The sequence below is a fragment of the Anarrhichthys ocellatus genome, unplaced genomic scaffold, assembly GCF_004355925.1.
Source record: "Anarrhichthys ocellatus isolate YVR2014 unplaced genomic scaffold, GSC_Weel_1.0 scaffold57, whole genome shotgun sequence".
Lineage (NCBI taxonomy): Eukaryota > Metazoa > Chordata > Actinopteri > Perciformes > Anarhichadidae > Anarrhichthys > Anarrhichthys ocellatus.
In genome coordinates this window covers 1175309-1192251 of record NW_022280087.1, presented here as the reverse complement: position 1 = coordinate 1192251, position 16943 = coordinate 1175309, and the positions used below count along the sequence as shown (strand labels likewise).

The 16943-nt window shown below is 44.4% G+C and overlaps 2 protein-coding genes across 3 annotated transcripts; both read right to left on the bottom strand.

The window, feature by feature from the left end:
* Positions 1-44: 44 nt before the first annotated feature.
* Positions 45-1640, bottom strand: hsd17b8 (hydroxysteroid (17-beta) dehydrogenase 8). 2 transcript variants are annotated; one of them, XM_031871361.1, is made up of 3 exons: positions 1431-1640; positions 641-736; positions 45-150 (listed from the first exon to the last, which is right to left on the bottom strand). In XM_031871361.1, the coding sequence occupies exons 1-3, from the start codon at positions 1473-1475 to the stop codon at positions 61-63; spliced, it is 231 nt and encodes a 76-aa protein (XP_031727221.1). In that variant the 5' UTR covers positions 1476-1640; the 3' UTR covers positions 45-60. The 2 variants fall into 2 exon arrangements, with proteins under 2 accessions (XP_031727221.1, XP_031727220.1); XM_031871360.1 differs by having other exon boundaries at positions 62-736.
* A 2709-nt stretch (positions 1641-4349) lies between these two features.
* On the bottom strand, positions 4350-15770 carry brd2a (bromodomain containing 2a). Its single transcript, XM_031871310.1, is given in 13 exon segments — positions 4350-6303; positions 6536-6664; positions 6834-7153; positions 7451-7713; positions 8009-8200; positions 8339-8467; positions 8564-9103; positions 9217-9416; positions 9545-9593; positions 9595-9687; positions 10021-10158; positions 10613-10919; positions 13576-15770. Coding segments are annotated over 13 exon segments (2520 nt in total). The 5' UTR covers positions 13608-15770; the 3' UTR covers positions 4350-6175.
* Between the last annotated feature and the right edge of the window lie 1173 nt (positions 15771-16943).

The window sequence follows — 16943 nt, the reverse complement described above, 5'->3', positions numbered from 1 at the left end:
TGTGTGTGTGTGTGTGTGTGTGTGTGTGTGTGTGTGTATGTGTCTGTTGCATCACTCTTCTCACCTGCTGAGCTCTTTGGCAGCCGTCCTGGTTAAACCCTCCACTCCTGCTTTAGAGGCGGCGTAGTTTGCCTGTCCGATGTTTCCCACCTACCAACGTTAACCACACACACACCAGGAAACACAATCAGTCCTGTTCCACTGGAGATCTTCATGAAGCAGTCAAAGTTCAAATCACACAGCAGATACTCTCACAGAGGACTGAACAACTCATGTGTGTCTCTGGCTTCATATTGTTTTTTAGAATAAAGCTCTAGATGGATTTCTGTGTGTATTCGTGGATCTTGTGCTTTGGGAAACGTTGATTAGAAAGCTAAAGGAAACATTCCTGTTCAACACGTTTTAAATGACGAACTATCCATTGTATTTCCATCTGTTTTGGGGTTTGACTGCTTCTATTTGGTCCCTTTGGACTCCACTGAAGAGAAGCTCTTGGTGAACTAAAGACAGGTCCAGGATGAAAATACTGCCGACTTCATCCTTTAACAGTTGTGGACAATCCCACCATCACACATATAGTCGTGCCTTTCTGGATACGAACTTTAGCTTCAGCTAAATATGTAAAGTGTAAAGCAGAGACCTTTCCCACGATGCTGCCCACGGTAACGATGGATCCCTTGGGTGCTCCACAGGCCACCAGAGCCTGAGCCACAGCCTGAAGGACCAGGAAGGAACCCTGGGAGACGCAGGAGGAGAGAGGACTGAATAAATCTCTTCACTGTGTTCTGTTCTCTGCTCTTCATCTCAAACACAGAAAGACGGAGACGCAGGGCCGTCTGATGATGAACAGACTTCATGAATATGTTAAAATAATGTAAGACGAAGCAGAGAGGATCATGAAGAGGTCTGTCTGATCCAGATGTTGCATTAATATGAATTATGGGAGCTAGTTAACGCTGTGTGGATCAGTTTCTAATCAAAGACAACAGAGTATACGAGTTATTTCCAGTTGTTATCACAAAGCTGCCTCGTGTTGTTCTGAGCTGCAGTGATGGAATAAGAGAGTAAAAGCATCAAGACTGACGGGAGGAAACGTAGAAACATTCAAATGCAGCTTTCGTTCTTATATTTCATCTTTAAAACTGTGGCTGCGTTCATAAAGATTTGACTGACAGATACTAATATCTGTTGCTCTTTACTACTTGTCACTTTATTCTGAAAGTCACTGCTTTAGTTCCTGTCAGGATCCTGAAGGAAGGACGACTGCATGTTCCAGTGAGCTGATTGGTCAGTGGTTAACCTGCAGCGTAGGTTACCATGGTGATCCATCCCAGCTTAAAAGCCAGAGTTGAGCTGAAAGACAGCCGGGTAACTCCCTCAGCTCCTCTCTAAGCGTGGCGGTTCAGGCTCCAGGTGTCATGGCCGCCTACCTTCAGGTTGACCTGGACGACTTTGTCAAACTGATCCTCCTCCATGTTGAGCAGGAAGTCGTCCTGGGTGATGCCTGCTGCGTTCACACACACCGAGGGAGGCTGGAAGTACCGAGTCTGCAGAGGGAGAGGAGGACATTCACTGTCAGAGGAAAGAAAGCAGCAACAGTCCCTGCTGCCTTAAAGAGATGAGAGCAGAGCGCTTGTTTCCCAGGAAATGTGTCAGATTCAGACGTTAATGTGTATTTTTTACTCCCTGATTTGAACGTCTTCCAGGCTTTTGCCTCACAAGAGTATAGGGGATTGTCAATTTGTCAAAACAGCTTCAATAACAAAATTAACTGTTTGATGAATAAATCTGTGTAATATAATCTCTGCTTCCATTCCTCTGATGTGTGTTTATGTTACATCTTTCATCCTTAATGTTTCTGAGTAAATGTAATACACCAGGCTGAACACACGTGCCGTCCTCTTTCTTGACTTTTTTACATCTCCATGCTTCCACTGGTAACCCCGTGTTTAACGTCATATTGCTATGAATTGTGGGTAATTATCTTGGGCAAAGTCTGCAAAAAATGCAGTTTTGCGTAAAAGTGTTCATAAAGGGCTCAAAATGTCTGAGAGAGCCTTCATACACGCGATGATCTGACAGTGGGTCAGTCCTACACCATCACGGACTGTTGGCACATGTAGTAACGTGGTGTGACCACAGGGTGGCAGTCTACAGCTAGCACTGCTCTCTTGTAACAAAGCTACCAACATGTAGCTATCGATATTTTCGGTTCCCAAGTCTCCTATTGCAAAACAACAAGTAAATAAATAACGTCCTGTGGCAGCTTCCTGTTTCCATGGAGCAGATGATAAACTACATCCTGTGAATCGCAGTCATGACACTTTTGGAGCAGAGTTTGAGCTAAAAATAAATAAATAAATAAAAAACTGTTCACAACAAATATTCACACATCAAGTGTATTTTTTCTTAACCGGGTGATTAGACTAGTTCATCATAATTACAAACGTAACGACACTAAGTAGTCATGTGTGACTGAATAGATGTCAGCTTTTTCTATTTGATCATTTTAGGAGTTGTGAAGATAAAGAAAACGTATACCGTAGAGCAGGGATTCACAAAGTGTGGTGCGCGCACCCCTGGGGGTGCGCGAGAGGAAAAATGTAATGGTGGTCTAATGGTGCAGTCCTGTCTCCTAAAAATTACGTTCCCCCAAAACTAAAATGCATTCTCAATTACGTTTGACCATAAACGTATTTTCTCCCTGATTACGTTTGTGTTTGACGTAAATACGTTTCTCATCAACATATCTTTGCCATACTCTAGTCTTTATTATTTTTTGTGATCTGCCTCGCCTCTACCCCCGCCACCCACAAGGTGTTGACCCGCGGCCTGTTCCGAGGGCTGACAGACCTGACGATGGGGTGCCTCACGGCGGGGGCGGCTGGAGACCTCGCGTCCGGCGCCAACGGGTGAGCGCCCGCCACTCGGAACCATAAAACCAAGTCCCGGATTTCACCCGGGGGACATTCTGGAGGTATTGTGGCCGGGTGATGTGCCTCGTTGCTGGGGAGGTATGAGCCGAGAGTGGCGGGGTGTTATGGAGGTATATTTTATTTATTTGTATCCAACCCTAACCATAACTTCCACTAGGAAGCCACGTCCCCACCCAAACCTAACCCTTAAGAGAGTCACGGTTCCCGGATTTTACACGCGGGCCTTTGTGGAGGTATTGTAGCCGCGTATTGTTCCTCGTTGCTCGGCCTGGATGAGCGCGTTTCTGCTGGAGACAGGCGGGGTGTTTTGGTGGTATCTCGGCCGACAACTCGGGTGTTGTTCCCGTGCGTGGATGAGCGCATTTCTGCCGGAGACAGGCGGCGTGTTGTGGTAGTATTCTGACCGCGTAATAGGGAGAGGAAAAAAATGTTAAAGTGTTAAAATGTTGATTACAAACGTATTTGTAATAAGTCAATGTAATAAGTCAAACACAAACGTAATCAGGGAGAAAATACGTTTTTGGTCAAATGTAATTGAGAATGCATTTTAGTTTTGGGGGAACGTCATTTTTAGGAGACAGTGCAGTGAGGTTCTGGCTAACATTGGGTCTACAAAACACGCACTACGGGCTTCATATCTGGTCAGTTACAGAATAGCAAGAAAGGGGCTACCGCACACAATCGCCGAAGACGTGTGCTTGCCAGCTGCCAAAGAGATGGTGGAATGTATGATGGAGAGAGAGAAGCAAACAAGTTGGACATGATCCCGGTGTCCAACAACACTGTTTCGCGCAGCATCGATGCTTTGTCCGAAGACATCCGGGCTACATTAGTCGGTCGCGTGAAGAAGAGTGAGTTCTACTCTCTGCAAGTAGACGAGTCTACACATGTGGCCAATATGGCCAATCTTCTGGTGTACGTCCGTTACCTTTTCGAAGTCACGGGGCAGGAAGATTTTTTGTCTTTTTTGTGTTTTGTATCTTGTAAACAAACGCCACGCGCGAGCAAACTGTTCTCTCATTGGTCCGATTTTTATGCGGCTATAAATAGGCTCTGTTGCTTTTTTTTTTTAAAGTGTGGGGGATTGGGGGTGCGTGAACCCGGTCGGGATGTAGAAGGGGGTGCGTGGCCTAAAAAGTTTGGGATCTTTTTTATATGTGGTGTTAAAATGTGATATTTTCTAAAGAGGAAAATAAAAAAGGTCACTTTGGCCACTGAGCTGGTCTGGATCTTAATTACTGTCTGTTGGAAAAGCACATGTTAATACATGTTAATACATTTTGCAACAGCAGGGGTCACTGTTTTCAAAGGTTTATCATCTCGAGTCATGTCAAACATTCTCATCCTCAGACTTGCATGACTTCAGTAAGTTCCTAAAATGACATATCTGTAAATAAAATGTCCCCCAGTCAGTGAAAAGAGGAACTTGTCTCACTTTATTTATGTACAGATGTTCAGAAGAAACAATGGAGTCAAGTACAGAGGCATTTAGATTCCTGACAAACCAGAAAAGTAAGACTGATAACTGGAGTAATTCGGTTTACAACTGAAGCCACAAAAAAATAAAAAGCAGCTCGACTGAAGGAAAAACAAAAACATGCTCGAAGATTGAGACTATAAAATATGTACACTTCTACAATCCTGACAGTTAACCTGTGCATCATTTATACAGTAGACTTCAATTGAAAAGTTACTTTCAGTATTGTGAAAAAAACCTTCAAATTCCTTCTCAATAAATAATCACTGTCAAACATACAATATTCCAATCTCAAGCCACAGGCGATTTTAAAAGAACAAGATAGACACACAGCCGTACCTAAATCACTAGATGGTTTAGTACTCCAGATAAAGTGCACTTATCACTCACTACAGTAAACCAGGTTTAGTCTGAGCTGGCTGCTGGATCTCTAGATTGAAAAAGACACTTTCACGTCTTCACAAGCCGCTTTGCTTTTAACCTGACCAACCAGGCATCCCCCACACAAAGTTAACTTTTAGACAAAACTCAAGTTATTACAGAGAATAAAAATTTAAGCTGCCAGATCTCAAAGGCCAAATTGTAATAAAGACAAAGCAGTTCTGCTTTTTGTGACACCATGGTGTTAAGAAGTGATGGCCCATGGGAAAGTCCACCCAAAACGCTTCAACAACTTGAATCAAATATCAATGTCAGAACCAGAAAAAACTTTTTGCAAACTGAATCTGAACACCAGAAGAAATCAGAAGAACCGAGAAGTTATTTGGGCACAGGTGAGTGGACAAGACACGTCCTCACAATTTATTAGCAGATTGGTCAGAATAAGAAAAAAAGCAACACGTTTACAGAGAAATTGAAATGGATGAAAAAAGAAAAAACATGACGGCACACATGGGAACAGATCAACGTTTGTATAAACTGATGTGGAACGAGGTCACATGTCTGTACAGTGGCCAACCCTTTCAAACAAGTACATGAGTACACAAGGATGCAGTAAAGTAGTATGCAGATGTTCGTCAGCTCCTCTGTATTGCATGCATTCTACTGAACCAAGGTGCTTCTGCGTGCAGACTGATTTTCAACGCCTGCGTCAAAACTATGAGGATTTCACACTCGCACATGCAGACACGTACGTGACACATTCATACGTTCACATTCTCTCATGCGTTTGCCTCTACCCTCTTTATCACTCCAGAAAAAAAAAAAACTAGACAAGAACTAAAACAACTCCGCCCGCACCCGTTTCCCAGAATGAGGGAATAAATTACTCCATAAAATGCTTCTTTATAAAAGAAAAATAGATTTATATAACTGTACACCTTATCTATACAGCATAAAGACAGAGCACAGGAAGAAGGGAAATTATCTCCAGAAATAAGATTCTGGCTCTAGCACCCATATCCCTCCAACGCATGCGTCGCTCTTCTCCCGTGTTGGCAGGAGATGGAGCGTCCCTCGCTCTGCCCAGCAAGGCCGGCTCTACAGAGAACGGCAGGACTCCAGTCTCCTCCTTCCATCCCTGCTCAGCGCTTCTGTGTCCAGGACAGGATTGGATGAATGGGCCGAGCGTAGGGAGCCCATCTCTCTCTCTCTTGGTTTCACACTGGTTGAGTCGGACCAGTTCTGTCTAGTGCTGGTCTCGTCTGATCCGTCCCGCGGCTCCGTCGCCGGTAGCTCTACTGCAGTTCAGTCCACTCGGTGGGAAGTGAAACACCCAGGGTCCCTCACGTGACCCTTTTAATGTGGAAACACCATCTGCCTCTCAGCCAGAGTCTGAGTCGCTTGTGTCTGAAGATGACGAGGAAGAAGACGATGAAGAGGAGTCTGAGGAGGAGCTGCTGGCGCTGAGACGTGATGGCTGGGTGTGCTGCTCAGTTGCTGGTTTCTCTGCTGGAGTAAATATAAGAAAGCTGATTAAACCATCACAAACAGATGGTGCACTTATCTCATAACATTATAGATATTTTTATAAAGTGGTTCTTTAAGTACAACTGTTGACGATGTATACAATTTGGAAAAGTCTTATCAGAATATATATATATTTTTTATCATTAACACTTAATACTGAGTGATTTTCAGCCCCAACCACGTACTCCCTAAGACTGAAGTATGGAGGACTTACTTTTGGTCTTAGCAGGCTTCTTCCCAGAGTTGAGCTGACCACTGACGTCCATCAGCCTTCTCTCCAGCTCCATTTGCTTCTCCAGAGTGAGCTCCTCCCGAGATTTGCCAGCAATGTTGTTTTTACTTGCTGTATGGAAACACAAAAGTAACAATAGCCATAAGATGGATGTACTGCACTACCTCATCAACGGTCTACAAATCCTGAAGATGAAATTTTTAAGATAACATCAACATTCAATCCAAAGGTTCGATTATGGGCCTAAACCGGGAGATATTTCACGATCTCTTCAACTAACCGTATGGCTTACGAGGCTTCTTCCTCAGACATGTCATGACATATCTCTCGAGCTCCCGCAGCGTCGATGGCTTCAGGGTCTCAAAGTCTATCTCAATCTCCTCTGGGTTGGTGTCTCGGAGCGAGGGCTCACGGGACTGGATGATGTAAACGACGCGGCCCAGCTTCTCCCCGGGAAGCTTGTTGATGTCCAGGCTGAGTTGGCGCTTCTCATCGTACGACATGGGTGCCGTCTCCTCCTCTTCATCCGAGTCGTAATGACTCACTATGGGCTCGTGGACCGGCTGAGGCATGCTGAACGTCATGCCGCCCTTTTTGGTTCTGATGGGAGACAAGAGACAGGAGACAGGGAGACATGGTTAAGAGATGGTCCACTGGAACCCAGAAGTCATGTCAACACAAGAGCTTTAGAAACGCCAAGCAAACAGCATGGATGATGTACTTTTAACTTGTTTTACTACAAACTGATATTGATTTTACACAATAACAATTTTTATAGAAATCTTACAGCATGTAGCAATCTGTCTGTCCCTTTGAGTCATCTTTCACATGCCCTCAGGCAAACACAGCACGCACCACATACAGTACCAACAGTGTCCAACAGGTGGCAGGACTCACTTGCTCTTGTTGTTTTTCTTGCTCGGTGCCTTCTTGACCGGCACTCCAGGACCACCCGTCCCTCGGTTGCTCTTGGGTTTTGGAGTCTTGGTGATCTTGGGAGTCTTGGGCGGTCTAACAGGGGTCACTTCCTCCTCTATCTTCCGATGCTTCTCTTTTTCTACCTTTTTCTTCTTTTTCTTGTCCTTCTTCTCTTTCTTTTTCTTGGGTTTGACGATGGGGCCCTGTGAGAGTGCAGTGAGCTGCTCATGTACAGCTTTGAGCTGAAGGGAGAAAGAAAGACAGATGGGTGAATGGAATACCGAGGAAGGGATATTCAAGCAACAGCTCATGACAGGCCGTGGTATGCTGCGTTTATATCATAAGGGGACTTGGTTTCGTCGTTGCTCCTCTTTCTCGACTTTCTCCAGTCTGAGTTTCGATTGTCAATAGCTCCGGAGAGAGGTTCCACACAACTTGTGTCCACTTACAGCTAGAATCCCTCGTGTCAAGACTCTCATCGGATAGTTGTGTAATCTTGGTGTAATATAATAAAATGATATGCACTGGAGTACAAACCTGTTCCTGCAGCTCTGCCAGCCGGTTGGCCCTCTCCTCCTCAGAGTCAGAGCTAGGGCTGCTCTCGCTCTCCTCACTTTCACTGCTGACCTCACTCTCAGAGGACGATGAAGAGGAAGAGGAGGAAGAGGAGGAGCTAGGCGGTGCTGGAGGCTCGTCTGGCATCTTAGCAAAGCAGAACTCAAAGACGTCCTAAAAGGATTAAACAGTATGTGAGTGAACCAGATAAAAACAACAGTGATGATGTGAGGGATATGGACTATAGACTTCTATTATGCTTCTGCAAAAACTATAATTATTACTTCAATATAACTGGAATAAGTGCATTACCTGCAGTTTTCTGGCCATGCCCACCACATCATGATCGGGGGGGTTGTACTTGTAGCAGTTTGAGAACATCAGTCTAACATCAGCAGAGAACTGCTGAGCGTCACGATACTCTCTGCCATCCATCTTACGCTGAAGACAAAGAGAGGAGGAGAGGTTTAGGCTACACACTGTATTTGGGGGAAAACAATATGTGTGTGTGTGTGTGTGCATCCCTAGGGCAAATACCTTGATGGTGCTGAGGTCCATGGGCTGCTTAATGATGTCGTGGTAGTCGTGAAGCCCGAGCAACGAGGCATCGACGGGCTTGTAGAACGGCCAGGCGTACGCTGCATGCTTCTTTGACAGCAGCTCCTTCAGGACCCCGTTGCAGTAGCGGAGCTGAGGGTTGAGCTTGCTGCGGCGCACCGGCGGTGCAACCAAGGAATCTGGTAAATCCTTCTTTGGAGCTTTGATGGCTCGGCCACTCACTCCTCTCCGGCCCCCCGCTGCTTTGGTACCCATCATCACTGGTCCACAACCCATACCCATTCCCATGCCCATCCCCATGCCCATCCCCATGCCCATCCCCATGCCCTGGCTGAGGCTAAGGCCTTGGTTCATCCCCAGCGTGGAATTGTGGTCCACTCCGAGAGACGTGAGGGTGAGCGGGGAGTCGTGCCCACCGCCCATCCCCAGGCTGATGCCGCTGACGCCCATGGTGCTCATGATGGGCATGGCTACAGTGGTTGGGGTGGTTGTGTCTGCTTTCCTCTTTACACCTTTTTTCTGTGGATGAGGAGAATTCAATGAAGAGAGGGGATTAGTCTATGGGCTTCTTTACCGTTATTCAAAATAAAATCTGACTACACAAATACAACATGTCCAGTGGAATACGTTACCTTAGCGGTGGGCTGTGTGGGAGGCAGACCAGTAATGGCAGAGATGCTTTGTTCAGTTGTTAGAAGTGGGGGCAAGCTCTTGGTCATGTGTGACTGTGGGGGGGTAGAGAGGATGGAGTCGGGTGTTTCCGGCGTGGGGGGCGAGTATGCTGACTGGGATACAGCGGGGACCTGATGAGCTGTCGTCACTCCTCCGGTGACTGGGGGGGGGGGGGGGGCAAACATGTGCATTTAGGAAGATGACATGCTTGTACTGAATGTTGATGATTGCAGACTTGACATGTCTGGCTGTATTAGCCTGCTTGCAGCCAGCACTCGCTTGCATTACCTCTTCCTTTTCTGCCAGGTTTGGCTTGTTTGGTCCGCGGAGGGGGGGGGAGGCAGCTCCAGTTCCTCCTGGGGCATCTGCGCTACTTTCTGCAGGAAAGCCTTCTCCAGAGACTGAGCCATCAGTACTATGTCATCTGTAGGCTGCAGGAGGAGGACATTTGGGCAAAATTGTTACAACAGTAGACATCAAGTCTTATTCAAGTCAATAACACACTTATATAAATACAACAAATATAAAATGGTACAACTCCTCATTACATACATTTACAAAATGTAAACTACTTTCACACTTTCTTAAAATTGTGCATCTGAACCTTTCATGTTAAGGTAAATGGCTTCATATGATTGCCAGGAGATATGACTTTTATCACTTTGTATATTGTATATTTTGGGGACACGCACACGCGCGCACACACACACACACACACACACACACACACACACACACACACACACACACACACACACTCTTACCTTGTTATAAATGTAGCAGTTGGTAAACATGGTGTTGAAGTCCTGCATACACTCACTGGCACAGCGGTAGAAATTATTTTCTAGTCTCTTCTTAATAGATCCCATGTCCATGGGATTTTTGATGATCTTATGATAGTCCTGAAGGGAGACAGAGACACTTTCAGGGGCGTAAACAGTGGCCGCTACATTCCAAAACTACTTTTTGACCAATTATGCCATTAAAGGAAAAGACAAGCAAAAGTGGTCTGACGCCTTAGTGGCTAACAAATAGATTAAAAGCTGTACTATTGGCAAGTGGCTGGTGGGACTGGTGTCCCCACACAGGGGAAGAGTCCTTGGACTACTTAATTGTGAAGACACAAAACCTGACACAGTAGGGTGGCAACATGATACAATGGTGGATAGCATCTAGATGTTTTACGACCAACAGTGATGATGAACCATGACCTTTGCGTGTTGATATCTCATTATGTGGATAACCATGAGGTTGTTTCTATATATATATATATATATATATATATATATATATATATATATATATCAATAGTTGGTCACTACAAGTTATGTCCAATTGTCTTGTATTCTTACTCACAGGCAGGCTGAGCTTGGTGGCATCAACAGGTTCATGGAAGGGCCAGGCAAAGTGGTGCCTCCACAAAGACTTGAGCAGGACTTTCTGTAGGAACTGAAGTTGGTTGGTCATCCTGCCCTGTCGGTTGGGGTCTCTCACCAGGGGCTGTGGGGGTCCCGAAGGGGTCATATGACTGAGGGGGGGCATCCCAGGACTCTCAAAGCCCTCATAGAGCAGTGAAGGTTTTCGGATGCGTTTTCCAGCTGTGCCAGAACTCTGGTCCATCGTTGTGACTCCCATAATGCCAACCTCAACCCCGAGAAGGGAGCTGTAGAGAGCGATTGAAAGACCAATTAACTATGTGGCAGTTTGTCTTAGGTTGTTGAAGTCACGCCGAGAACGACATGTGGTTAGAAAATATAGTATATTTCTACAAGTCTCCCATGAAATGCTAAACACGGTTTGCCCTTCACCTTAACAAGACTGCCTGCATTAGCAAGAACTCAAATTGAGCCAATATTTGGAGTATGCTCCCATTAGTACTTCCATCATTAACAGTAACTCCATATACATGACATACATTGTATGCTATCAAACCTGATTCAACCTAATTGCTTAACTACACACTCACAAGAATACAGTATAGAGTAAATCACCGTTACAAGGCACACGGAGCCAGCCACGTTCTAGGCGTTACTGGACAAGCACACATTAGGCCGACTTGGAATTTACCCCCGCCAAATCAGCACTCCCGGTCCCAGGAGAACAGGCATGGCTTTCACTTCCTCCCCCATAAGTCCACCTCACACAGACAGAACCCCACCCCATTTCCACGAGGAAAAATTATCCTAAAAGGAACTGTACTATTTAGTCCCGTCATATTATTGTATTTAGTTTTTACGGGGAAAGGAAGCAAAACTCTACACAGAATAACTGAGGCCATCGGCCTTTAAAAATTCCATCACTGCTCTACCATTAATGCGGCTGTGCTAGCTTAGGTGAGCAGCAGAGGGAGTTCCTGGTGACTTCTCAGCAGCAGTTGGGTGGCCAGCTTTAACAGTCACATCCAGCATCTCTCCACAGTCACAGTCTGTTAAGCACCCTAACAAGATGGAGACTGGTGTCATACTAACCCTAATTTAGACTTCCCAGACTGCCGCCATCAGAAAACAGCATTCTTTCAACCACGTTCAAATTCTAATGCAATCCCCCGAGCCCCAGTTTACAGCCCATATTAACAACACTGAGCTGATAAAATCAGCACTTTCACATGTATAACCTCCACCCCGGCCCATTTATTACTACTAATCAGAATTGCTACAAATAGTCCAGGATGTCAGACACTGTGCTCAACAACATTTGACACCTGGCATCTGCTGAGGCTTGTACTTAAATATGCACCACTGCAATAACCAATTAAAGCATAACCCTCATCAAAACAATACCAGCACAGCTAACTTTGATGTCAGGGAATGTTAAGCGTCCACTACCCCCACTGTCGACAACATGAACTCACCACATCCATCTCCACTGGCCAACCGACACTTTGACTACAAAACAAAAGTTAGGCCCAAAGGGCAAACTGTAGTCTTCTGCTGGAAAATAATGTACTTAGTACCTCTTGATTTGTTTATACTGCCACTGTCCCCTTGCACCTTTATATCACAATAGGATGTCTGCACAATAAGAGCCTCTCTTTGACATTAAAGCAAATGGTGGTGGGTATTACCGAGTTGGAACCATGCTGTAAAATAGGTGCCCCTCAGAACAGGTTCAGTGCTTGTTTGTGCATGCATTTATCTAGAACTTGGGTTCCCCTGGCTTTTAGAGGATGTTTGCACCAATCAGTAGACTGAACACAAGTAGTGGCAAATTTAGCTTCCAGGGCAAAATAAATTGTTACATATTCATATTAAGTGTACAGACATGGCTAGAACCAAGCAATAGAAATAAATACTTACATTTTATTTGTTTTGGAAAGGCAATCTGTTTTGAATGATACAACTTTTGGAAACACATTTGACAGTTAGTGTACTTTATTATTTAAAAAGGAAAATAATCATGTACATAACATTAACAACACTAAACAAAAACATATTTTCATGTTAGCTGTAAATTGGATTAACAGATAACTATGAGTTAAGTTGGGTATGGGAGCTCAGAAAAAAGGGAAATTGATACTTAAGTAACAAACAATTGAACTAAATTAACAACCCACAATGAGTTGAGTTGCTAACGTTACCTCACTTGACTTAGTTGAGTGACATTGAGCTATGTAACCAGGCAACCAACACACATGGACCGCTAAATCCCTCGCGCTGTAACGTAAATGTAGCGTTGGTGTAACGTTGTACCAGTGATCACAACAACCCCCGCCCGTCACATGGCTACAATAACAACCGGCCGTTCCATGCAGAAATGGCGCTTTGAGAGCACACCTCAGCCTCCTCTGTTGTAACATAGCTTACCGTCGTCAACAATACGGTCTGGTTAGCCGCCAGTTATTATAATGACGTTACTAAAATATAGCTGTGCTGTTGACATACCTTATGTCAGGAATATTAACTCAGAGCGCAAGTTACATTACCACCATACAGACGAGAAGCGCAGGTCAAGCTACTGTTAAATCGAGGAAAAGCTTGCATCCGTGACGCTAATGCTAGCAATGCTAACTGCCAGGCAGCGGGAGAGAGCGGCCAGCGGCAAAGGCGCTCCGAAGATGGCGCCGGCGTAGTGCGAACAACAGTCGCAGCTCGTTACAGACCCAAAACACATTTAATTTCCTCAACATGAATTTCGTTGCTACTCATTTTTAACACCGCGATAGACTTCTTCCTGTGGCATATTCACTGTCCATTTCCTTCTCCCACTCGTATTACAGCAAACACAGGCTGCCAACACCGATATGTTGAATAAAACTCATGAGAAATATTTACAATATTCCCACTGATGGAAAGCTGAGAGTCGATTTTACCAGTATATACCTGTCAAGGAGCGGGTTAACTGCCATATCCATCAGGATGGATCCGGATTCTGTTTATAGCTAGACTCAGACCTGGATCCGTCTCTGTTCGTCAGCTTTCCGCTCCCCGCCACGGTAAACTCCTTTTAATCTGCTTCGTTGAAATGGCGACGATGCGACTACACCCTCGGCTTTATAGACCGAGCGTTAGTCCTATTGGATAGACTACTTCAGACTGTCCACACCCCCAGAGCTTCTATTCGCTGTTTAACATGTCCGTAAAAGTCACCACACCCCTCGATACAGAAACTTCACCGACAATCTTTTGGGCCAACCTCTTCGCGTGTTTTTGCTGTCGGTCAAGGAAATTGCACAATACTATTGGCCCAGCCTATTCAGCATTACAGATATGTGTCTGTAACTGGTTCCTCCATTTAATCCTGTACAAAACGCGAGGGCACCGAGTCGACCCCCCCTTCCTTATAATATTACATTACGTCAACGTGTGCAAAGCGACGGCGGGGATTGGTCAATAAGGTTCTAACGCGGGCTTCCAGGGTAAATATCAAGAAGCCCATTGGTTCTTTCACCGGATCACGTGTAACCCTCGAGAGCCTCACCCCACAAGCTCCCTTGCTTACCAGCATGTCCGCATTTCTGTCTTGCAGAAGAAGCTCACAGCCACCATCTTTAAGCACACTGACACAGAGTATATTAGTAGAAATATTAACAATATGTCTGGTAAAAACTAAAGCAAAACATACAAAACGCTACATCTTTCGCGTACAAACAAATTAATTAAGTAGCGTACGTCTGCAGCATAAAAAAGGCCACCATTTGAGAGCACAACGCCAATCCAGGCCTCCGTGGCTCACAAACGCCACACCAGTAACGTACAAGGGTAAAGTCCAATTCAATTGTAACTGCGAGTGTGTAAAACTATAAGTCTGGAGACCCTTTACTTCAGCGGAAAAAATGTCAGCGGGTCATGAGAACTCCAAACAATCATCCACTGAATGACACAGCAGTTTTCCTCACTGACCTCAGACTGCATCAGAGTAAATACTGCTTTAGCCCAGCTTAACTAACGTTAAATAAGACACTCGCACGGAAAACAAGTTAATTAAAAGTATTAGGAAATCGAAACGAAAATGAATCTTATGTTTAAAAATGCAAATACCATATTTAGCCTTACAACATTTATGAGAATACACCAAAACTACAAACTATAGAATTACAGTAGTAGTGAGTAGTAAATCTTCATACTCTTTTAAAAGCCACCGACACTATCCAGAAATCCAACAACCATACAAAATGGTTACCTAACCACATGCGCCCATCCCCCACACCAAGGTTACAAATCCCCCACAATGTCACTCTAATAAACGATGGAAGGTAACACTAGATCCTTACATTGATTACTACTAAAGTTTTTTAAAAACTTCGCGCTTTAAAAAAAAACGTAGTATACAGTTCAAAACGACATTTAAATGATCCAAAAGACAAATAAATAAATAATTCATAAGATATGAGATAAAAACCTTAAATTTAACATGAATACAAATGTTGACTGGTAAATCCCATAACAAAGCGAAACCGTTCTTCAAATATTCTTCTTGTCTTCCACCTCGATACTTTTTAACCAGCACATTTCCCTCAAACATGTCCGCCTTCTTCCCCATTCCCTGCGCTGGGTGGGGGAGGGGAGTCATGTGATGAGATCAGACTGAGCGCACTGTTTATCAAAACTTCGACACGTGGCATTCCGCCAAAACCGAAATAAAACGTATCCATTGCGTCTCCTTTGTCGCGAAACGTGCATCCAGATACACATCCGGTGCTTTTGGCAAAGCATAAGGCGCAGATTTGGGCATAAAGTTGGCAAAATATCCGAACAAAGAGCATACTTTCCGCTGGATTTGGTTGGCTCCCATTGGTCTTCCTTGACCACGTGACAAACGATTTAAGTATTACTTATTGTGCTGTTTCCTAAACTTCCTCTGCTGTAATCCGTGTGTGGTCGCAGTAATCCTTTACATCTCGTGTGCAGTTTCTCAGTTTGTTTCAAAAAGGGTTAGTAATGTCTGTTTTCTCCAGGTTACGATTGCTGTCGAGCTCAGTTGTGTTGCAACACAAAGCATTGCGCATGCGTCCCTACCATGAAGACACATCGCCAACGATGCGCTGGGAATGCTGAAGGCTGATCTAAGAGCAGTTTTTCTTAACACTCAAATGCGTAGATCCCGCATTTCAGCGCTCCCTGGAAAGGAGGTGGGATCCGGCCGCAGAACTGACGAGTGTTGGTTTCCAAATTAAAGCAGGAAGAAGAAGATGAAGTTTGTGTGCTTCATGCTTTTGAAAGAAATCTACTTTTTAGCATATGATAATTATATATACGATAATTATCTATCTACCTGGCAGGGGACTCAGAACCAGTTACAGTTGGTTGTAAACTGAATTGCCCTTGTTTTATATTGAATATTGAACATTATTTAATTGTGATTATGTATTTGTCATGCCAGGCTGTACTGCTATCCGGATGTTTTTTGTTTGGTTGTCTTTTAATATATTTCCAGGGTTGGTTTCAGCCATACTGCCAGTTCTGTATATAACACAAACATCTACACACATTTAAACTCTGTGTGTATAGATGAACAATATATGGAATACAGTAATATGGCAAAATGTAAAGTATTTCTGATGATACCTGAAAATTATTAATTTTACAGTTGAAGATCTTCTATCTGGGCATTGAGATATATTGTGTTTTTTTCTATTTTCTGTATTTCTAAAATCTGTTATAAAAAACTAAACCAAAAAAACCTTATGTATTGTGACTGTTCCCAAAACCCATAAAACGATTCCCACAAAATCAAAACGAATGGGTCAGCCTACCACTGCTGATCATTCACTGATGTGAAACTAGATCAAAAGCACAACATGCTGTGTTACAGGTTCTATGTGTCTGTGTTTTGTGGGGAAACAGGCTCTGACCTGAATATCCAGGAACAGCCATGTAGGCAGAGGAAGGGAGGGTTTGGTGATTACATCAGAATCAGCCTGCTCTGACTCATCAGTGTGCTCTCTCTCTCTCTCTCTCTCTCTCTCTCTCTCCCCCTGTCTCTGTTTTTGCAGCGAGTGGCTGCATCAGCCTGTCACATGATGACAATCGGTCCAGAAATGGTTGCCAAGGAAGCTCTCTCCTTCACCACTCCTCTGTCCTGAGTCATAGTTTCCAGAGTTTTGCAGATCTATACTGCAAACTGGTTCAGCGCTGACAGCCAAGCTCCAGGATCACAGATTGCTTTTGTGCTGTTTGCATATGGCTGGTCCCATTCTGTAAATCTAGTCCATTCACTTCCTCTCACTATGGCGGGCAAGCCTTCCTTC